General features: G+C 41.5%; 2 protein-coding genes across 7 annotated transcripts; both read left to right on the top strand.

The window, feature by feature from the left end:
* The first annotated feature begins 177 nt into the window (after window positions 1-177).
* znf652 (zinc finger protein 652) lies at window positions 178-18,609 on the top strand. 3 transcript variants are annotated; one of them, XM_040045192.1, is made up of 6 exons: window positions 178-1,031; window positions 5,113-6,594; window positions 9,636-9,783; window positions 10,085-10,200; window positions 12,795-12,939; window positions 14,778-18,609. In XM_040045192.1, the coding sequence occupies exons 2-6, from the start codon at window positions 5,587-5,589 to the stop codon at window positions 15,398-15,400; spliced, it is 2,040 nt and encodes a 679-aa protein (XP_039901126.1). In that variant the 5' UTR covers window positions 178-1,031; window positions 5,113-5,586; the 3' UTR covers window positions 15,401-18,609. The 3 variants fall into 3 exon arrangements, with proteins under 3 accessions (XP_039901126.1, XP_039901138.1, XP_039901130.1); XM_040045204.1 differs by lacking the exon at window positions 178-1,031 and adding an exon at window positions 1,047-1,159; XM_040045196.1 differs by lacking the exon at window positions 178-1,031 and adding an exon at window positions 1,166-4,608.
* Window positions 18,610-18,662: 53 nt separating this feature from the next.
* Window positions 18,663-22,934, top strand: phospho1 (phosphoethanolamine/phosphocholine phosphatase 1). Of its 4 annotated transcripts, none has more exons than XM_040045248.1 (3): window positions 18,663-20,435; window positions 20,803-20,876; window positions 21,368-22,934. In XM_040045248.1, exon 3 carries the CDS (start codon window positions 21,406-21,408, stop codon window positions 22,171-22,173), a length of 768 nt encoding a protein of 255 aa, XP_039901182.1. In that variant the 5' UTR covers window positions 18,663-20,435; window positions 20,803-20,876; window positions 21,368-21,405; the 3' UTR covers window positions 22,174-22,934. The 4 variants fall into 4 exon arrangements, with proteins under 4 accessions (XP_039901182.1, XP_039901164.1, XP_039901185.1 ...); XM_040045230.1 differs by having other exon boundaries at window positions 21,206-22,934; XM_040045251.1 differs by having other exon boundaries at window positions 18,663-20,446.
* The last annotated feature ends 406 nt before the right edge of the window (window positions 22,935-23,340 follow it).

Below are 23,340 nucleotides of genomic sequence, written 5' to 3'. Positions count from 1 at the left end.
AAAAAAATCTAAGCCCCGTGTTGCAGAAAAGAATGAGTTATTAAATCGCCTTTCTGCCACTCAATTGTCAGTCTTTTTGGCCAAGGCACAGAGATGTTTTACACAGGCATAACTGTCACTGGGGTGGGGGGTGGCATTTATTTTGTCTTGCTTTAAGAAAATAAAAGGTACACCATTTTAAAAAAAGAAAAAACTATATACCAAAAAAGTGTTTCAAACTGGAAGGAATAGTATTTTTATTATTTTTTTTAATTAAAGGGAAGATTTATTTTGTATCGACAAAAGTAAACTATGAGGATAATTTGATTCTTTAGAATGAGACATAGTTTCGACACTTTTTTTTTTCTCCTGTGTTCTTTATATACATCCATGCATTTTTTTAAAAAAAAATGTTTTAATATCGCAGAAATATGCAGTTCGGTCATTTTCCCGAGAGTCTTCATGGAAATAAACTGGAGGGCTTGAGTCAATTAAAACAACTGTTACCAAAAAAAAACCCCGAATTAAAATAGAAAAGATATTAAAGTTTAAGAGTCTGTGATAAAAACTGATTGCATTTATTGTAGTTTTAGAATTTTTCCTCTGGGAGGATTAAACGGCCATCGGGGTCTTCTCATTATGATTTCATCAATCAAGGATTTAAGCTCAGCACGTGCGCGCGCGCCGTGCCCTGTCTGCTTTGGAGGGGAGACGAAAAGAATCCAGACCAGACAAGCTGCCGCGCGCCCATCCAGACAGCGGCCTGGATGCCTGGGATGAGCGCGGGACGACGGTAGTACACGCGAGAGCTTGGCCGGGCCACGTAGCGGGGTTGAGGACACCGGTGCGCAGATATCTCCGCAGTCTATAGCGGACATAAACAAATAAGCGCCCACATTTTGCACACAAAGACCAGTGGCAGTGGCCCGTCTAAATGCATATCCGTGAATGAAAAGAGAGCGAGAGAGAGAGGGAGGGAGAAATGCGTGTGCAACCCTGAATCTGTGCAACTCTGATTGCACGAACGCAAGAAGAAGGTCGCCCTGACGGAGGTAAGCCAGCAAACCGACAACAAAATATCGCTGTTTTAGTTGATTTTAAGCACTTACATGTGTGACACGCATGACAGCTGTCGGAAACAGCAGCCGTGGTTCGCCGGTAGTGCGGGGCCGAAGCTACGGTGAGAGCAGTCTGCGAGCCCGGCTAGCGCTGACTTTATGACAGTGTCGAGTTGAGTGGGTTTACCAGTAGAGCAGTCTGGGTTTTGTTGAGAAAGCGGCATTTTTCATACTGCACCACAGCAAGAGAGAAACACTGATGACAAAGCATGACATCAGCTTTTCGTTTAGCTTCACGAGGGTCCAAAAACTGTCAGACTTTCCCTTCGGAGTGCAGCATCGAAATTAAATGTAACGTTAATGCTAAATATTGACGTTAACGCTAGCTTTGAGCTAACTAGCACCAACCTGGGCGGTTTATGATTTTTTTTTTTAAAAGTGAAACTACTCTTTTGTTGGAAGCTACTACCTGTCTGCAAACACCAGCCTTTAGATTGTAGTGCTTGTGTATTAGTATGACTGTTATCCAAATGAAGTGACCTTAACTGCACTAAAACATCTAATGGCTGCACCTTGAGCTAATGTAGCCAAGTTAGCTTGTCATGTGTGTGCAGGTTAGTACCTATGGACTACTGCTAGCTAGCTAAGTAGCCTAAGTTGGCCTGGCCTGCACAACGTTACTGTTGTTCGTTGTACAATGTTGCCTTTTTGTTTTAACCCTTTCTTTGCTTCAAACACACTGCAGCGTTAACAGCAAGTCTTGTAGCTGAATACGCTGCATCCAACCCGACGAAAACAAATTCATATGCGCATGTGATTTACTTCGTTTTGATGCATATGAAGCCCTTTTTTATTATAGTCACGTTTCGGTGTGTTTTCACAGTCTAAATCAGTGTCAAAGTAAGTGCTAAAGGCTACCATGTTTTCTTTCCTTATCCATAATAGAGATATCCCAGAAGTAAACAGCTCAGCAGTGTCTCCTAAAAAGCTGGTGTGGAAGAGATGGGAGCTGACATATTCCTTGACCACTTCGTGTAGTGCCTCAAATGATATGTGCTATATCAAAAACCCTAGGTACTGCTCTATGACCTCGATTATGGGTTTGAGGGCCAAATACCTACCGAGGCATGGAGCACCCCTGTAGTGCACCACACAGTGAGCTGGTTAAGGTCTTATGAGTTTGGACAGAGTCAGGAATGTGAACCTTCACAAGGTCCTCCACAAGCTGCAAAAGGGAAAGCTCATTAAAGTCTAGACTCAAGAGGGTGCATGGATTTGAGTAGCACTGCTGCATAGTACGAAGCAAACGTGACACATTTTGACTTCAAAGGTCTCCTCTGCTTAACTGTCAAAGTTTAGCCAAGTACTTGTCAGCATGTGTACTATTTAATGCTGATGGGTTTTAAGTGTTGTATGCTGCCGTTGCAGTTACACTCCCATCCTGTGTCATACAAATATCTTAAGCCACAGTAGCATCTATCCGGTATGTGACTGGCTTTGTGGCTTACATATGAAATGAGTTCTGGCTTCTCTGAAACGTGATTGAGGACAGCTATGAATTGGCCATTGCTGAAAAAACTTTGATTTCTCTGCAACTTTTGCTGAGCATTAGTAATTCTCTGGCTGACAGGTCATTTCAGTAATCCAGACATTCATTGATGCTCTTTTTCTTTTTTTTGCATCAGGGTACAAAGTTCATCTTTGAAAGCTGTTAAAGCTTCAATAGGCAGTCGCAAAACGATCTACATTTCTAAAAGTTTGACCTCCCTATCCTACAAGGTGAATGTGTAAACTAATTACTCGTGATATTGAGAAGTCTGCGCTCTGCTTGATTCCCACATCAAAGGACTGCATTATTTCACAGAGAGTGAAACCCCAAAATGACTCATCGTTGATAATGATAAGCAGTAGAAGGGTTTTACTCAACAAGGTTGTATAACCACACCGTATATGTGCTTTTTTTATTTTTATTTTAAAAATGATCGGCAATAATGTCTTTTTGATCAGTTTTATATTGGTATAGTAATAAATTGGCTGTGTTGTTGTGCAAGCATGCCTTTTTTTCAAACGAGAATGTAAACCAGCATAATTGTATGTTTAGGCGTGGGGGTTCTCTTGCATTTTATATTGCTCTGTCATCTAGACACAGGATAATCTATTAGGCTTTGTGTCTAGGACTACCATGTGAGTTAAGTTGCTCTGTCAGTGCCGAGCTTGCCCTCCCCTTGTGGTCTTAATGCTCTCAGAGCTCCTGTCCAATTCTCAGAAAGGATCAGAGTCAGCCTACACAGGAAGGCAGGTGTGCCTTATATGTGCATACCCAAAGTCTACATAAATGGCTTACTTTTTTGCATGCAAAATGAGGTAGAACCAACTGATTAATCTCTGTCTTAAAAATTGCTTTAGTTCAGCTTATCTCTGCCTTCACTGCAACATGCTTATCTACAGAGGATCAAATTCACCAGATATACGCACCTAGTCTTGAGGTGAAAAGACAATCTTTGGGAAAACGACCAGTGAATTAGAAAGAAAATGTTAAATAAGATGGCTTTAGCTCACATTAAGTTTGGATCACCAAAGTTTCATAGCCTATTTTTAATTAATCTGGTTTTATTCAAGATTATTTTCAGCAGGTGCAGCTTCTGTTGCCAGGTAGGATTAAATCAGTGGTAGTAAATGTAAGACACCACAAATTACACCAACAGTTTAACTGACAAATAATGATCTGGTTAAGCCTCAGAGAACTCATTATGATTAATATTTGATCACGGTAAACTAATTAGGCTTATGCCTTAATTACAAAGTGTGACCCATCGTTTCAGCTGCATTTCCCATTATTTGCACAGTAATGCTCCTTTTTCTGGCATTTACAGAAACTCTTTTCTAATGGTGACTATAAATTAAACATCAGAACAAAGTAGAGTTCATGGGTGGAGTGGGGGTGTGTGTGAATGTGAAAGTACCTGTTAGCCTGTTTGTGATTTCTTTGTAGACGGTGGTGTGTCAGTTCTTGAAATTTAAGCATAAGATGTTTGTGAAGATTCTGAGGAGAGGATGTTTGCTGTCTCCTGGAAAGGAAATGTAATTTTTGTTTATTGCATGGGGGGAGGTTTTCTAGCGAGCAAACCGCCCTGGTGCACACTCAAAATGGTTTGTAGGGTGTAGGGTTGTTCAAGGTCAGCAACCTGTCATCCAGGGTCAGTTCCAGGATTACATTTACACCAAAGCCAACATCATACATAAGTAATACATTACTCTTTGATTCAATGTTTTTTGAGCTGTTACTTGCATGAGCACAGTGATAATACTGTTTGTTACAAGAAGTGCACTACTTCGGCTTCACTGAAAGGTTGACATACAGTTTCCTGTGGTTGTATTTGCAATACAAGCTCCTAAGCTGTGGTTACACTATACTCTCCAACAGTCAATGGGAGGTTTGTGCATGTGTGATGTTGAAGAAGATCTTGTGTTGTTTAATCAGTGTGCTTTAGGACTTGAATCTGGCTTTTGCTTTCTGAGAAGTATTTCTGTAAATGGTCTCTAACCACCACTGGAACACAGTTAGGACTGAGTGAGTACCAATTTATTTATCAAGTTTCAGATTGTAGGTAGTTTACAGTGATTGCATCTGTGTTTGTGCATAGACAACCGATGTTGTTTAACAAACAGGCTGTTTTCTGCTCTAGCATTGACATCGATCAGATCGTCTTTAAGAAGAGATGTTACATATTTTCAGTACTGAGAAGAAGTTGTGACTTGTTGCACTTTAGTTGATCTAAATATGTCCTTATTGCAAGCATGAATGTTGATGTGTCACTCTATAAAGCAAACTGTCTCTGCTTTATAATGAGGTGTTTCAGTTGTGGTTTAGAAATATTTAGACTGCTCATTTGTTGAAATTGAATTCACTTGCATTCATGTGTGAAAGCTGTGGTTTCCACTCCTACACACAACACTGAAACATTTGTGGCCAAGTGTGGCACTCACTGTTCAGAACTTGACAATATGGCTGTAGTTTCAGGTCACACGGAACACTCTCATCTATATTCTTCTGTTTCTTTGTCTTATCTCATAGGTAATGCACAACAAATGGCTGTTCAAGCAAGACGCAGAGGTCCTTACAGCATTTCCGTTTTTGGTATTCAGCTCATCTTTACCTGCTCTGTTTGAAGACTGGCGCTCTGCAGGGCAGCAGCCTGCAGCTCAACAACTGGAGGGGATAATTTTAAATGTTGAGAATCAACGTTAAGACTTTGGTTTTGCTTTCTGATTCTTAAGCACATGGTACAAAAGTTGGAACTGATTGTATGTCTATACAGCTGCAGTTCTTTGCTTGGACACCATGGATGCTCTCTTTGAATCCGGTTGACTGTCTCTCACCTCATCCCCTCCTTCCTGTCTTTTCAGTAGAAGGAGGGTGGGGGATTAGTGTGGTGTCCCCTGCCTCTCCTTGTAAGGTAGGCTAGTCTACCTAGTTACCACCGCTGTTACTCTTTTCCGTTGCCCTGTGCCCCTACTAACTGTACCCCTCCATACCTTCTCCCTCTTCATGAAATCCTGTCAAAGCCTCAAGGAAGAGGTTTCCATCCCTAGTCTTGGCGGGATGTCACAGGAGGAAGGACGCAGGGCACCGGTGTCCCAGTCCTACTTTCACTCTCCTAACCCAGACCTGGACTTGACGGGAAAGATTTATAAGAGGGAGGTTGGTGGCAAGCCTTATTCTGTGTTAGTGGACAATAAAATGGCAGCCAAGACATCCATGGGAGATCAGAACATTGGTCAACACCAACATCAGCAGTATTTCAGAGAGGGGGGAGCTGGGCAGGAGGTGGGGACACAGGGGTCCCAGGCAGGCAATGATGGATCCTCTGATGATACTGAAGATGATGATGATGATGAAGATGAGGAAGAAGAAGAGGGTGAGGATGGTGAGGAGAGTTTCAAGCGTGAGCAAATCATTGTGGAGGTCAACCTGAACAACCAGACACTTCATGTATCCAAAGGGGACAATAAAACTGGAACCACAGTAGATGACTCTGAAAGAGCTGGAAGTGATGATGACGACGATGAAGAGGAGGAGGAGGAGGAGGAAGAAGATGAGAGCCCTGAGGAGGATGAGGAGGAAGATGAGGAGGAAGATGAAGTTGAAAGTCAAAGAACGCGGTCAAAGAGAACCCGTAGAGGGTCTAGTAGTGCAGCAGCTTCCAGCCAGCCACGGAGGAAAAGTCTGCGAACAGCTCTGGGTGCTACCCCTGCTGGAATGACCACCAGAGGGCGACGGAAACGCACAGAGCCTCCAAAGAGCAAAGGCAGGTCAGCTAGGTCAGCTCCCTCCTCTTCTCCTACTGTACCATCAGGAGGGAAAGCAGAGGTGGAGGAGAAGGAGATGCTGGCATGTGAAAAATGTCCTCGAGTATTCAACACACGCTGGTACCTGGAGAAGCACATGAATGTTACACACAGACGAATGCAGATCTGTGACAAGTGCGGCAAGAAGTTTGTCTTGGAGAGTGAGCTAGCCTTGCACCAGCAGACTGATTGTGAGAAGAACATTCAGGTAATCCAAACCTTTATCTGATATTTGTGTAGTTACTCTTGTAAATGTTATTCTGGAGAAAGAGGTTTAATATATTCTTACGTATAAAGATGTTTAGATAAATTAGAACAAGACTTTCCTCTAAGCCATGAGACTTGTGCACCTGTACTACAGCCTTATCTGATGCTCCAACCCCAGGCTCCTCTTTGACACCTGCGGACACAAATTCTTATGTATTAGTAATTATAATATTGTATTTTTCAGCATATATTTAAGTATATTTCTGGCAGGTTTCAGTTTATTTCTAAATTACATTTGAACTGAAATCAGTCATATTTAACTGATTAGAATTTGTAGTCATGTATTTTTTAAAAAAAATAGGGGAAAAAATATATATGTCCATCCATCCACCCATCCAATGTAACTGTAGTATTAAGTCAGGATGCAGTTTTCTGCCACTAAAGGTGGCTGCTTGTTCAAGAAAGGGGGGAAAAAAAGGCAAATGATATGTAGTTATGTTTTTTTACAGAATTAACTGTAAATCATTTAGTGGAAGTAATGACCAAAAAATGACTTGGCTTTAAAGTGAGTTATTGTGGTATGTGAAAGCAATCACTTTGTTTAAAACTTTTTAATGTGACCAAACTTGTTACCTGATGACTATGATACCCTCTTGGTTGATGTTGGCATTTATTTTGTTAGAAAATCTAAAGGCAACATTTGACACTTTTAAAAAGTTCAATTTTCAAAGAGAAAACAGTGATTGCTAAAAGTTTCAGTAACTTGCTAGCAGCAGCAGACTCGGAGCTCTCTCAGCTCATTTATGTGGCAGTTTGAATGTAGTGGCAGCTGAGAACTGAAAGTGGGTTTTCAGCTGTTAGCTCACAGGAGAAGAGTGTGGCTTTTTAAACTAAGGTGGCCAACAGTCATTTCACGGGGGATGCAGCTTTCAAGGTGCTTCATGCTAGTGATTTTATGCAGCCATTATACAACATTCATCACTCACTAATTAAAACGGATATCAGTTATGAAATATGCAGAAAGGTCAGTAAAAAGCACATATAGCAAGAAATTTAATTTAGCTGAATTAGATATTCCTGAATTCCAGAAGTGTTCGACTTGTCACATTAGCCATGATATTAACCTTGAAATTCTGCAGTATTTCTGTAGCTTTCTTTCTTCTTTTGATATTCATTAAGTTTTGAAAAACGTCTAAAGTTATCATGGACTGCTATATAAAAATTCTACCTAGACAATGGTAATTAGAAGTTATTACCATGAAAGTAAAAGCACACAAAAAATGCCATAACATTTTATCTCCTGAAACATAACTTAAGCTGCAGTGTGCTTTGAAGAAATGACGGGAAATCTGAGCTCGGTCTATGCATTTCCTGTGTAATTTATGTTTAGATTGTGTGCTAGCTCCATGTTTTGAGGGCCATATTGTTTTCAGCCACCACAACAATACAGCTGTAGGAGTTTGTGTTGAATTTACTTCATAAGCTATTGATAACAACATTGTCATGGTTTGGGGTAAAATAGCACAGAAGATTTCTGTCAAATATGCAACCTAAAAATACTAATTGTATTTTGTTTGAAAAGTCATGTGTGCATTACTGGTAATGCTTAAGCAATATTTTAGATACAGGACATCTGAAACTGACGTTATTTAGATCAGCCATCTATTATCAAAAATATTTCAGTGAAAGAAGGTGCATTGTGGTTTTACTTCTCTAAAATTGAAAAAGGCGACTCAGCATCTGAATCCCCAAGGGTTATACAGCTGTTTTTAGCAGCTTTATTTAGCCCTTGGTTTGTTCTGCTTGATTTGCATCTGCAGTTTAAAGAAAATGTTATTTGAGCAGCTTCCTCTGAGCCACCCGAAACAGTTTGAAACAGTTACAGGGTATAAAGAAACCTGTTCTCACGTCATGGAGATATAATATGTGTAATTGTGCAACTGTTTCTTTTTTTCTGTTTCTTTTTTGTTTGTTTTTTCCCCTTATTTTATCCCCTTGAAGCAACTCTCAAAATGAGTAATTTCTGTGCATGTGTACTAACAATCTAATTTAAAAGGCTCTGAATTATGAAGTTCAGTTTTTCCACTTTCATGTTTTCTGTCAGCTTTTCTGATAACCAAAGAGAACAGTAGTTATATTACAATATAAAACAAAGGGAAATTGGCAATCTTTTAAACATGTCTATACAACCATTTGTACTAGGGCAAAATATGGATCTTTTTTGAGTAGGCTGACTTTAAAACATGAACATCTGTATATAAACACACTTGTGATGCTACCAGCAGTACCGGTGGCAGCTGTGAAAGAGCTCCAGGGTGAGATGTAAGAGTATGTGCACACAACTGGTTCCACAGTGTTTCATTTTATTAATTGATTGATTTTGTTAACATGGAAAAAAGGAACACGTTGTTGGAAAAGATTCACATGATATCTTGGCAATCACATGCTAAAAGGCAGCTGGAAGAAACTATTTGTTTTTTTGGTTTTTTTTTTTGTTTGTTTTTTTGGCCACTTTGTTTGTGTGGATACTTTTTCACAGTTCATCTGGTTGTTATCTTGTCACGCTGCAAGATATTTTATTTTAGGGAGACAACAGCCTAACCATAAAACTCATGCTAGACAGAAACTACTGCAACGCCCAGTTTGATGTTTGGTCATGGCCAAACATCAATGTATAGTACTTGGACATGTCTGCAACCGTCCAAGTACCACTGATTTATACTTTGAAATTAAAATGGTCTTTTGATCGGGTTGCATTATGTTCGATATGATTTAAGAAGGAAGTATTACTATTGAAGTTTTTTTGTTTTTTAAATCAAGAGTAATGATTTAGTTATGATGATTTGGCCGCTTCCGTTTTTACTTTGATGGTAGGATTTAGAGGGATTTCAGCAAGATAAACCCTTGCTGACTTTGACTTTTTTTGCCCAGCAGAGGGCGCTGGAGTATAATAAAAGAATTCATGCTGATCAAAACAAAATGCCTAATATTAATATTTTTTTTGTCTTCTTTTTATACATTTTTGTTGTTGTTGTTCTTCAGTGTGTTTCCTGCAGCAAGTCTTTTAAGAAGCTCTGGTCATTGCATGAGCACATCAAAATTGTGCATGGCTATGCAGAAAAGAAGTTCTCATGTGAAATCTGTGAGAAAAAATTCTACACTATGGCTCACGTCCGAAAGCACATGGTTGGTAAGTTGCGGCTGCTGTCTGTTACTGTGATATCTAGAAGTGTGAGACACCACATGGCTTTCAATTAAATAATATCACCTGTACAAGATCCATTTTTTTTTCTTATAGATACTCAGCATAGTGTCTTTAGTGACAACATGCTGCCTTTTCTTTTTTAAATATTGTGAAATGTAAATTCTTTTGTATGATCATGTCTCATCATAGCATTTATTCAAGCAATACCAATTTAGTTAAAACTTTAATTTGATTAGTTTGTTATGATTTAGCCATCTCACTTGCATTTTTTTTCTCTTAAATCCAGCTCATACGAAGGACATGCCATTCACCTGTGAAACGTGTGGGAAGTCATTTAAGCGCAGTATGTCTTTGAAAGTTCACTCACTCCAGCACTCTGGAGAGAAGCCCTTTCGTTGTGAGGTAAGATGTCTAACAATAGACTTCAAACGGTGACCGAATCAGTATTTCCCCTACATAAACCATCCAAGTATATTTGGGTGTTATTATTTTTTGTTTGTTTGAGAGAACAATGCATCCACAGTCCGTTTACTTGTGGACAATCCTTTGACCTATATATATATAAACTTCAGGGTGTGCTAAGCACCTAGTCTGGGCTTTTCCATCTCCTGTTTTCCTCCAGTCTCCTGTTGTGGACTAGAGCTTATGGCTGTTGTCCTCCTCCCACTCTGGAGATCCTGTGAGCTGAAGGGCTGTTGCAACCAGAACCTGTTTAGGGTGGAGAACAGGTTCATGTGCCACTATACAAAACTCATGGAGGCCTCAGAGGAGTATGGCTGCAGATGGTAGACCAGCAGTTCATCTGCATAATAAGAGACTTGGATGCAGCAGTTCTAAGTTATTTATTTGTAGCACATAAAACTTAAAGGGTATTATTTGCTCATTGACTTATTTATTCACTTAATCCAGTGCTTTTGTGTCCCAGTCCCCACCACAACTAAAGTTTAAAACTGTGGTAAAACTTAAGAGGAAATAGATTATTGCTAATCCATGTATCTAGAGGATTTATGTACCTTAGGCACAGATTTCGTTGGCTGGCCTTCTTTGAGTTCCTACTTGTTATGAAGAAAAAAAACATTTAAATCACATCGGGGCGATCGTGGCTCAAGAGTTGGGAGTTCGCCTTGTAATCGGAAGGTTGCCGGTTCGAGCCCCGGCTCCTCGGTCGTTGTGTCCTTGGGCAAGACACTTCACCCGTTGCCTACTGGTGGCGTCAGAGGGCCCGGTGGTGCCAGTGTCCAGCAGCCCTGCCTCTGTCAGTGCGCCCCAGGGTGGCTGTGGCTACAATGTAGCTTGCCATCACCAGTGTGTGAATGTGTGTGTGAATGGGTGGATGACAGGTTGTGTAAAGCGCTTTGGGGTCATTAGGGACTAGAAAAGCGCTATACAGGCCATTTTATTTTTACAATTTCACAGGGTTTTGTTGCAGTTGAAATATTTGCGTTAAAGATCATTTACATAACATGGAGGGCATATAATAGTGGTTACTCGCTTCCTTTTCAGCAGGCATGGTTTAATTTACATACTGTCTTCAAATACCCTTGAACAAATAAAATTATATAAGGATGAAAGTGCAGTGGCTTTAGAAATTTTTATATAAGCAAAATTTAAATTTCACCACCCCCCCTTCCTATTTATTTTTGGTGTGAATTTTACTGTTGATTTTATTTATTTTAATTCAATTATATGTTTTAAACTAGTTTGATCACTTGAATGGAGTGACAGAATTTTTTTTGTGTGCTGTAAAAGCAGACTTACACCAGTAAGTTTCAGCGGGGAGACATCTGTGTCCTGTGGTTTGTGAATAACCTAAAATAGTCAGTGTCTTCCAGATGTTGACTGTGCACTGTGTGTTTTGCATTCAGTGGACAATGTTCTACAGAGGAGCTGAAGCCAGACCATGTCAAATATTAGAAAACCACGCAGGAACACAGTTCACCTATTAACTCATTCACTGCCAGCCATTGGCAGTGAATGAGTTAAACCCATTGACTCATTCACTGCAATTGACGGCTATAGACGTCAATGGCAGTGAATGAGTTAACTGAAGCGTTAAATAGCTGAAGGAATAAATGTTCAATGTATGCATGTGACGTGTGTGAGAGAAGCGTTTTGTTATGTTGTGTGACATGATGGTTGTTTTGTTTTTCCTGTTCAGCTGGGTTGGGTACAGTTGAAACGGTGTTTTACTTCAGCCGAAGACCTTTACATTCCCCAACTATTTAAATGGGGGTCAAACCAGAACTATGTATGGAGGTGGAGTTACTCTAATCAGATGTTTGAGGTCGTCATCAAATATTCAACTATATCCTTAATAAGTGTATATAGGCTGTTTATAGAAACGGTGTTTCTTTTTCTTTCTTTTCTTCCCTTACTGACATTTATTTGGTCAGGTGGTGCCACATTAAGATTATGAATACTTCACTTCAAGAAAACCCTGACCAGGAAAAAAAAAAGATTGCAAATACAGTGTTGCTCCATGCACCAAAACCTGAGCAGTGGTGCTGGATTGTGGAACTAACTGCGTTTCTTAAGCATGATGTGTCATAAAACAGTCCCTACACAGCAGTGTACATATAACTCTAAATAATGCCACACAACAGTTATATTTAACAACAACAACAGTTATGAAAATGTTAAATAATAACATTGACATTTTCACAAAATTATCATTTGGGACAAAACAAGGAAGCAGCCAAAAGCAATAAGTGATTTATTGTCAGAGCTGAAGCAGCTTTTGTCACATCAAAAGCTGCTTTATGATTGAACAATGTTACGGTTCTGTCTTAAACCCTTACTGATTTACTTGGGTTACGGTTGTCAAAATAAACATTTCACTTCTAAACTATTTTCACATTAGAAAATGCAGAAAGAGTAGCGCATGATAAATGTTTTATCTAAATCAGATTGTCAATTACTGTGTGTCAGCGTGTGTGTGTGTGTGTGTGTGTGTGTGTGGACATGTTATCTGAACGCATCTGTTGTTTCTGCTGTAGAACTGTGACGAACGGTTCCAGTACAAGTACCAGCTGCGCTCCCACATGAGCATTCACATCGGACACAAGCAGTTCATGTGCCAGTGGTGTGGCAAAGACTTCAACATGAAACAGTACTTTGATGAGCACATGAAGACACACACAGGTGAGAAACAAGTGTGGGTCTTTTAAGTTCCATAAGTGTTCTGGGAAAATCACACATGCCAATCAGGCCAGTGTCCTTTGTGATGCAGGAAACCAATTCTAGTTTCAGAGCCCTTTTTAAGTGGTGAGGCATTTCTATGAAATCAGGAAGCTTTATAGAAAACTCATCACTTTGTTTGTAGAAACTGAACAAGGCTGCACTCAAATATAGTACCCTAGTTGTAGTTTCTCCACAGCAGGAGATTCCAGTTTCAAATAATGTAATGTCTCCACTGTGGATTCTTCAGTAAATAATGTCACTAACTGGTTACACACAACCCTCAAGTCTGATATATGTAAACAGTATTTTTTATTTTTTTTGGCATTGATCATAGTCTATATAAAAATAAAACTCCGTTTTTTTGTTTGTTTGTTTTTTTTAAATTTACATTTCTTTTTCTGCAGTCAACTAAAACAAAGAAATGACTACTCAGCAGATACTTGCTACTTTAGTCGACAAATGTCTTGCCCTTCTGTTTTCCATGTTTGCATAGTTTCCTCCCAGTTTCTATTTAAATGCAGTCGTGCAGAAGCAAATTACAAAGACCAAGTTGGCCCAGCTGTTGACGGGGGAAAATTACATTTCATACAGACCAGTTGTTTCCTAAATCTTTTTTGTCCTTTGCTTGACGGTTACAGCACTTTGTACTCTTACTGAAATATAACAAAAGTCTCTCAAATGACTATAGATTTATTTTACTTTATAAATCTAAAGTTTATCAAACATTTACCATCCTTCATTGGCCTGCTTTACCAGCCACCCAGTCACCATACTCATCCTAAAAAAAGAATCAGATGGGGAGTTGCCAACAGGAACATTATAGTGGTAAGAGCAGGAGACTTTGCCCAGAATTTTTAATGAGAGGGATGTTCACATCAAAGAGGAGCCTTGCATATACTGTGGCTTATAATGACTACCCAAACACATGCTGTATTACACCCCTTTGATTTTCTGTCTCTGCTGCATTGCTATTTCTAAGACCACTGCTAAGCAGTGATGCTTGTATGTCCTTCACTGTTTTTCACCAGCCGTGCCTGTCGTGGGTGGACACACTGCACTCCATAGGCTCTCACAGTTCTATTTGTGATGTGTAATTATGCTACCCTCTCCTCTCCCTGCTGCTACCAACCAATTTAACCTCATCCAGGAGGAGACACACCCAGTCATGCTCTGTAATAGGAAGCATACACTTTCAACACCCAAAGTTTGGTTCACTGCATACAGATTTTTTTTTTTTTCCATGTGAATTCTCATGAGTGAATGTAAGGTAACAGTTACAGAAGACTAGCACATTAACTGTCACCTTTTGATATTCATTTAGTGTGGAGGAGCTTCACACATAACATGCAAGAATAAGGCATTTAGAGAGCCCTTCAGCAGCCTGTTAATAGATGGCTGTGTGGGTGGTAGCAGGCACATTCAGTGGCTCCATGGAGGGAGGTTAATGAGAGCGACAATCCAACGGAGCTGCTGTTGTTCACTTTCACATCTCCTCTGCTCAAAGTGTGAATTGTAATAGCTTCCTGCGGAGTGGGTGGGTTGACAGCAAAAAACGTATTTACATATTTAAAAGAGAACTGTTGCTCTCTGCAGAGGGAAATGGTTAAAGGGGAGGGGGGGAGGACAGTTAACTTTGTTGAATATTTAACACTTTCTAACCCTCACTTTTGACACCGAATGATTTTATTGTAATGCATCTTTCCCCCTGTGCTCAATTCTTCTTGTTAATTGGTAGAAACTGTTCTTTTTTTTTTTTTCTCTCTCATTCAGTGTTGTTGTTTTTTTATGAATCTATGCAGGGGAGAAGCCTTTCATTTGTGAGATCTGTGGGAAGAGCTTCACCAGCCGACCCAACATGAAACGCCACCGCCGCACCCACACAGGCGAGAAGCCCTATCCCTGCGAGGTGTGCGGCCAACGCTTCCGCTTCTCCAACATGCTCAAAGCACACAAAGAGAAGTGTTTCCGGGTCACCAGCCCCGTTGTTCTGCAGACTAGCGGCCCACCTGTGCCTGTCCGGATCTTTTCCAACACCTTCTCCTCATCTTCCTCAACCTCTGGCCCTGGGCCCTCAACTGCCACCCTGGCCACCACCTCAGCAACCATGGGCCTCAACCCAACAGGAGGGTCTATTCCTCCTCAAGGCACTGTGGGGCACACATTTTCCCATGTGCCACTCCACTCAGCGCCCTCTCACCATCATCCCCACCCCTCATCAACCCAGCAGCACCTCTCAAGCACACCCCAACATGCCCAACCTCACCCCCACCACCACCTAGCAGTGCCCCCTGTCTCCCACCTCCCCCCACCTCCAGCTCTTTTTAAGAGTGAGCCCCTAAACCACTGTGGGCACGAAGACAGCAGCTACCTGCACCACATGGCCCCTCCCGATAAGGGCCCCGGAGCCCCGCAGCACCACTGAACTGTGCTGCTGGTCTGTAGGCCAGCACCAAACCGCGCCTTGTTCCACGTCTTCTCATAGTCCTGCCTCAGTTTTTTAGTTTCAAGGCCCCCAAAGCCATGTCTACAGAGAAGGCGTAGCGTGACCAGCACCATTACTCAGTATGTGTCTACACAGGAGACTTCAGGCACTGAAATCAAATGTGTGTTTTATAATTGCTCAGAGCCCAATAAACAGCACTGTAATTACGTGCTTTTGTTTAAAACATTTGTGTATATAGTGCAAGTAAAACACAACGCATTACACAGTTGTGCTAACTGTTATGAGTACTTATCTTTTTCCTATTAGAAAAGGATGAGATGGATCATGAAAAATGTGGTTGAAGCTCTTTCTGTGTGGACATAAAGCAAAGGTGCTCCTGTCGAACAGATTCATGTAACTCAAACTAAACTTTACACACCCCTGTGTGTTCTGAAGATACAGACTTATGTACCCTCAGTGTACACATCATGTAACACCTCTACTTTAATATCCTGCTCAACTGACAAATATTTTCTTCAACAATTTCCTCTACAGAAAACAATTTTAGTGCAAGTTCTCAGTCTGTACATTATTTTCATCAAAAGCTGCTGATGGAAGTCGTCTCATGTATTACCTGGGCTTCACTGATCAAAAGATCAGTGTCACTGATTTCTCCTTATGTCAACTTGACCATAAGGTTGCACATTGGTCAGGGCTTGAGCTTTCTGTGCAGGTCCTCCCCATAGCAATACTGCACCTGTCCTCCTAGTTGTACTGCAGAGCCTTGGGGCCCCACAGAAACGTTTAATGAATGTTGTAACTGGTTCTACCTGAGCCTTTCTCTGTCTTAAGGTCAAGTCCTGGCCTTTCTGTCAGAGGGGCAACAGAAGTTGTGCAAGATGCAGTGCCATAGGTTACAGTAAGGAAGGGGGGAGGAACTTTGTAAAAGGACATTTGGTCAAAAGATTTTGTAAGTGGTTAATTGAATCTGGACTTAGTCTGAGATTCATTACATGATAAAATGGTGCTTTCCATTCCAGTACATGAAATGTTTCTTTTGTTTTTGCTTTTTTTCTTAATTTTCAGAAGTATGAACTACATAATAGCATTGTATTGTGTCATACAGAACATGTCTTGCCAGTTGAGCTTTTCTACTGCGCATCCAAGGTTTGACTAGATATTTTGCGATCAAGACAACTCTAGTTATGCAGGACATTGCCTAGGCGCGCACACACTCACTCCTCACACTTTTTCAAGCACACGCATACACACAAAAGACCACATGGTCACTGATTTATTTACTTTAATCAGTGCTGCCTCAGCTTTCAATACTGTTGGCCAACAGAAGCTTTTAGATAACGGATGACTGTCGAGTACTGCCACTGTGAGGGGCCAACCACGTGGCCCCATCAGGATATATCCCACCTCCCTTCGCTGCTGTCGATGATACGGGTTATCATGTTAAAGGTCATTTGACACACACACAGTATACACAACTGGGACCTTTACTCATCAAAGTTCTTAATGGGAAATTATGCATATTCCTCTCAGCCTATATTCCACGGTTTGGTGTGGGGTGGCGTTACTTTTTTATTTTCTTTTGTACTTTGATCGTACTGACATACTTTGATCCACACAGGCAAATGCATGTCTAAAGTTGCTGAATGTTGCCTACGCAGAATGATGGCCGATAACTCATTTGTATGTTTTTGTTTTTTGTTTTGTTTTGTTTTTTATTTTTATTATTATTTAATTTTAATGTCTTCTGCTCAGTTTTAAGCTAATGAATGCTTCTGTCATGTAGATATACTGTTATTAGCACATGATAGGAAATGACAGGATAAGCAGTGGTCATACAACTTCTAATACTTGGAATTCTTGTATAGATAAGCATATGTTTGATCAAATCAGCTAAAGAAATTACATTTATTAATGTAATAGCCAACAGTGTGAATGTTACTTGTGTAAAAGAAGAAAAAGGTTGGCTTGCGTTGGAATGAATTTGGGATTGCTTGGTTTTCCCCTTCATCCAGTCTGATCGTGTGTTTAGAGTGTGTCTGTGTGCAAGTGTGTATGAGTGCATGCAGTCTGTGTCTGTCTGATTGTCCCCAGTGCTCTTGTACCAAAAGCTGCTTTTACACAGTGTGCCCCAATGTACGCCTATTTTGGGATACCTGACCTGAACAATAGCAGTAAATCTACCACGACCCTCTTTGTGTCATTCTAATGGTGTTCAGTCTGAAGTGGTTAAGCTCCATTGTTTAGTCTCTTTTTGGATTTGAGACCTGCAATTATCCTGCCATTTCTGTGGGTCTTAATACTGCTGCATTATTTGCTTATCATCCTGTCCCCTCTGGTTCACTGCTGTGATTCAGCATTTTGCAGTATGGATTTTTGTCTTTTTTTTTATTTTTTTTTTATTTTTTTAAAGCCTTTTCACTTGTGTGTATTCTCTGCACTTTACTGCTGCGTGGGTGAGGCGCAGGGAAGGGAGGGAGGGGTGGGACTGACAATGCATTGTGGAACAGAGAGCAGTTGTGGCTGCACGGGAAAGGGCGGAGATGGAGGTGATTACTTTGAGTGGATGTTTTTTAGGCAAGGAAAGGAGGAGAATCCCAGGTGGAGGTGGGTAGTGTGAATTAGACCATGGCAAAATAAAGAACATTTTCTTTCAGTGTCTGATCAAATCATTGAAATACACTTTTGTTTTCTCCAGTATGGGCTCCCTTTAACGTGAAAGGGATGTTCCTCCTGCTTTGGCGACTTTACACTAGCCCCTCCACGCACTTCTTTGTTTTTATCTGTTCATGGAGTTTTCCCCCTTTTCTGTGTCATGTCTTGTTTTCTCGGTTTGCAGAATGATTCTCCTCCTCCTTTCTTTGTTATATAGAATGCACTTTCTACTAAATTTCTTGGGTAGTTAAGGAAAAATAACATTGTATATTCTTTAAAGATGTTTTAAAAAAATCAATATACTTTTCCCCTTTGTATTTTTAACCACTTAATGTAGCATTGCGTATTTTATTATTGTATCTGGTACAAAATGTGCAGCTTTATAATGTCCTGGTTTGTCTTTTTTTTTTTTTTTTTTGTATGTTATCTGGGGATTGAGGAGAAGTTGGGGGGGAAAAAAAGTTGGGCCTTTTTTGATAATGTACATTTAACTGACTGCTAACTTTAAAAGTAAAAACAAGTAGCCATGATTATTACATCTGAGTTTGTTTGTTTTGCTTTGCTGGATGCAGATGGTTATGAAATGCAGCAGGTCTGTTTAACTTTCATACCTTCCTTTCCTGAAAAGTGTAGCTTGCTGCCACTGCAGCTCTTACTCTACTATTTTTAGGTTCACTGGGTTCTTGGCACAACATGTTACCTAACAATGGCTGCGGGCTACACATGACCCTCAGGGTTCAACAACAGCTTTGCTTTGCTGAGCATTTATTTGACAAGAGAAGTTTTAGATCCTCTTCTTTGTGAGCACTTCCTGTTCACTTTAAAGTCACAGCAGGCTTTATTGTATTTGAGGGTAGTGATCTTGACAGTCAAGTACCCACATTATACCTCTTAGATATGCAAATGCACCTTGAGGCCATATAACTACTTGCATAGATTACAAGAGTGTGTTTAAAATCGACTTCTTGGATATCTCTTGTTGCATCTCAGCCAGGTTTATTCATGCATTAACAGCGTGTACCTCCACTGAGCTCACATTTAAGGCATTTATTGTTGCTAGAATACCTCCTAAAATGCTGTGTATCCTCCATCACCATAGGAGGTTTTAAGTGGTGCACCAATGAGTCACATAATCCTATAAGGTAGCAGAGCGGGCTGATGGGTAGAGAAAAGTGTGAGTGACTCACTATTGGTGAGTGGGTGGTCAGGTACCAAGGCTCACTCCATGAGCAGGGGAGATAATAACACACCGTCTGTACATCTCCATTCCCATTTGGGCTTGAAAATAGTCGGCCTCCCCAGCTGTTAGTCATTACGCCTTGCGGTGTCGAGGAGGGAGGAGGCCCCCCCTCCGTCTGTCAGCAGGCAGATAAAGAGAGGAGGGCTTCATGCCATGTTTTTGTAGGCAAGTGTGCACCGCTCTGAAACTTGCAGTGCGGTTCATTAATCAGTATACTTGCAGGGTTTTATCTAGACTGCTGTCTCGTGGAGAAACAAGCAGGCAACACAAACTCCCTTGCTGCGATGCTAATGTTTCCCTGTAGTTAATAAACGAAAACACAACACTGCTCTCAGATGTGAAATGATTTCGTTCCAGTCATCCTCACAAATGTCTCGCATGTGGTACTTTGCCCCCGTTCCCTGTGCCGCCTTTGCAACAGAGTACTTATTGGCCGGAAATCCAGATCATCCTGGATGAGGGAAGGTGCTTGTTCTCTTTGTAAGAACATGAGAGAGCATTAAAACTGTTCTGTTTTAAGTGAATGTGGCTGAGTTACTTTAGCAAATTCAGATGAGATGGGGTTATTCAGATGTTATCCCTGGCTCTCCACTCCAAATTGGAATTACACAAAGATGTATAAATGGGAAAACTTGAGAGCTTGACCTTGTCCCATTGACCTCCCACTGCTACCAGAAGTGCTTATTCTCCACAACTTTTCTTTTTTTTTTTTTTTTTTTTTTTTTTTTTGTCCCCCCCGGTAAATGCTCCATTGTGTGGATGTGGCTATGCCACGTTTGGAGCCATGTATAAATACTAATGGGCTACATTTACGAGACTGGCGCACATTTCTTCTATGGTTATATTCAAGGAACGGACTATTTACACTCGATGGGTTTTTCTTCTTCCTTCCTCCCCCTACTCCCACAATCCCCTCCCCCCTCCACCTTTTTATATCGTGAACGCGCGCAATAGGCTGCTTTAAATGGGCGGACTCGGAGGCGCGGTCACGTTCAGAGCGGCTCCGGTGGGTTTGAGTGGCACATAAAAGTGCGCGAGCCACCGGCCGACCGGCGGAACGCTACCTCTCCTCTATGAGACCGGATCGGAGCTGACTGACACCGGGGATCGGAACCAGAGCCGGTGACTCATCTGTTATTATTATTATTATTATTAGTAGTAGTAGTAGTATTTTAAACCTCAATCCAGCGCACATCGCCTTCACTGCATGATGTTTGTGCTGCTGTTATGTAAAACAAAACCCTTCTAGATTAGCAGCTTGATAAGTAGCCTTGACTTTTCTTACTAATCAGTAAGCTTTTTTTTTTTTTTTTTTTTTTTTTTTTTAAAGAAAAGTCTAAAATCCCTATTAATAGTTGTTTGTTTGTTTTTTTTTTATGTGTGCTTTATGAGCTCTCAGACCTTTTTTCGGCATTTGTCTGCCTTTTAAGTTTATCCCGTACTGCGTTTCCTCTGATTCAGCATTCATTGTATTTTTCTTCCCATAAAGGAACAAACCAGCTACAGTTTGAAGTCAACTGGTTGGATCTGGACATCCACTGTAGACATCCGGGAAAATCCAAGGTAAGCACACGTCCTGTGAAAAAGTTGAATAGGGCTGACCTGCCCGGATATATAATCTGTAGCTTATCGTTTTGCTTGCTGCATAAGTGAGTCTTACCTTGTCTTTTGCTCTTCTACACAATACTTGACCCCCCCCCCATCCACAAATCCATAATTTGCTGCCGCCTCTTGTCTGACACAGTTGCTGGTTGGCTGCTTTATATTATATTTATAGATATTTTTTTCGTGCCTTTTCATTGAAATTATATTATTGCTATGAAATCTATATTTGACTTCTTTGCCTCCACCCAAACCCCCACACCCTCCTTTATTGCATTGATGTTTCCCAGAAGGTCACCCTCCACCTCACCGCGGCCCATTGCGTGGGATGCTGGAGAGCAGAAGAGCGGGGGTGGAGATTTGATGCCACTTGGCAATATTAAAAGTTGTGGCGTAGTAAATCATGGGGGATTCAATCTTCAACTGCTGTTATGTCCCACCCCATCCCCCAGGCGAGGAGGAACCCCAGAGACCCAGGCGCTCAGAGATCATGGCCTCCCACCCAGCTCACATCTCCCCTGACAAGCGCTTCCTGATCTTCTTTGACTTCGACGAGACCATCGTGGATGAAACCAGCGATGACATGGTGGTGCAGGCCGTCCCGGGTCAGCACCTCCCCGGGTGGCTGACGGACACTTATCAGCCCGGCCGCTACAACGAATACATGCAGCGGGTGCTGGCCTACCTGGCGGAGCAGGGGGTCACCGAGAGCGACATACGCAGCGTCATGGAGAAGATGCCGGCCACACCCGGCATGCTCACCCTCTTCCAGTTCCTCCGCAACCGGCCCGCGAAGGACTTTGAGGTGATACTGCTGTCCGACGCCAACACTTACTTCATAGAGTGCTGGCTCCGGCGCGTCGGGGCCCGCCAGCTATTCCACCGGATCTTTTCCAACCCCGCGACCTTCAACAAGGACGGGCGGCTGGTGCTGCGGCCCTTCCACTCTCACGACTGCCCCCGGTGCCCAGACAACATGTGCAAGCAGGTGATCGTCAAGGACTACGTGGCCCGCAGGACGCAGGAGCGGGGGCGCCCGTACCAGAGAATCTTCTACGTCGGGGACGGAGCTAATGACTTCTGCCCCGCGCTCTCCCTCGGTCCCCGCGACGTGGCCTTCCCGCGGAGGGACTTCCCCATGCACCGGCTGATCACCGAGACCCACGAAGCCCAGCCAGGGGAGTTCAAGGCTGTCACGGTGCCTTGGGTGAGCGCGGAGGATGTGGTGCAGCGGCTCCGGAAACTGGTGGCAGATTAAAGGGCCACACACTTAGAGAGTGTAACACAGAGGGGGTTAATCAAGGGGCCAGCTGACACTTTAAGTCATATTCTCAGGTAAAATATTCCCAGAAATTGTTGTGCACGGCAATAAGATATTTGTACCATCTGCAAGGGTCATTGTGTCTATCTGGCAACCAACACGTGCCTCAGTCCAGAATCTCACGTTTTTGTTCCCCAGCCCTGAAATAGAAACCCGGTTTAATCATTAGACATCAAGACCTCAGCTGTTACCCAAAGTGGGGAATCAAATGTAATGATATAAGCATATTAAAGCATATTTCAGTATAACTATAAAGTTTGAGAGCATCCGATTAAATATCCTTCAGTGTGGAACATGGAGTGATCGTAAATGTTAAAGTGGGTCAGTGGTGTGAGGAATCATTGCAGCAGTCAATAAAAAATCTTATAAATAACATGACAAATATATCAACCAACTGACTTGAGTCCTCCTGAATAGCAGTTATAACTGTTTTATTACAAACTGCACATTTTTGAATATGCAACATTAAATCCATTAAATAAAATTCAGACTTACACTGCCATGTGATGGCAAAGGGCATTGACACTGACCAAACAGTATTTTCTACGTTCCCCAGACACTACCTTCTGTCTAATTGAGAACTGTATGAATGACCGTGTATCAAGAGTGTGTGTTTATGTTTATCAGTCTGTCTTTATTGTGTAGGCTTCGCCTACTGAAACTATCAACACCAGCAGGAATAAAGCCATCGACTGAAACTGTGTGTGTGTACTTTTTATCACATTGCCAGAATCCACGAGCAGCAGCGAACTCCCCCCATATCGTTCATAAAGGCGGGACATAGTGTCACATTTTCTGTTGCAACGCTGACAACTGCTAGGATATCCCTCGTCTGAAATTTTTAGACGGCTTTAACTCCCATCACAAACTCACACGCACCCACAATTTGCATGCCATAACAATTACAAAGTCCTTTGAAAGAGACTGCAATTAAAAACGGGCTTGAAATGACACCTGAAAGCTACATTAAAACCCAATAAACCAATGAATTTTTTTCCAGAATGACGTCTTATACGTTGATATTTGTTAAAAGTATTTTCATCCTTTATTAGAAGGCATGCCTGACTCTTAGTGTATAAAAATATTACAATATATGTCTTTACT

The sequence above is a fragment of the Simochromis diagramma genome, unplaced genomic scaffold (assembly GCF_900408965.1).
Source record: "Simochromis diagramma unplaced genomic scaffold, fSimDia1.1 OVJJ01000321.1, whole genome shotgun sequence".
In the NCBI taxonomy this organism is placed as follows: domain Eukaryota; kingdom Metazoa; phylum Chordata; class Actinopteri; order Cichliformes; family Cichlidae; genus Simochromis; species Simochromis diagramma.
This window is presented reverse-complemented; position numbering and strand designations above follow the sequence as displayed.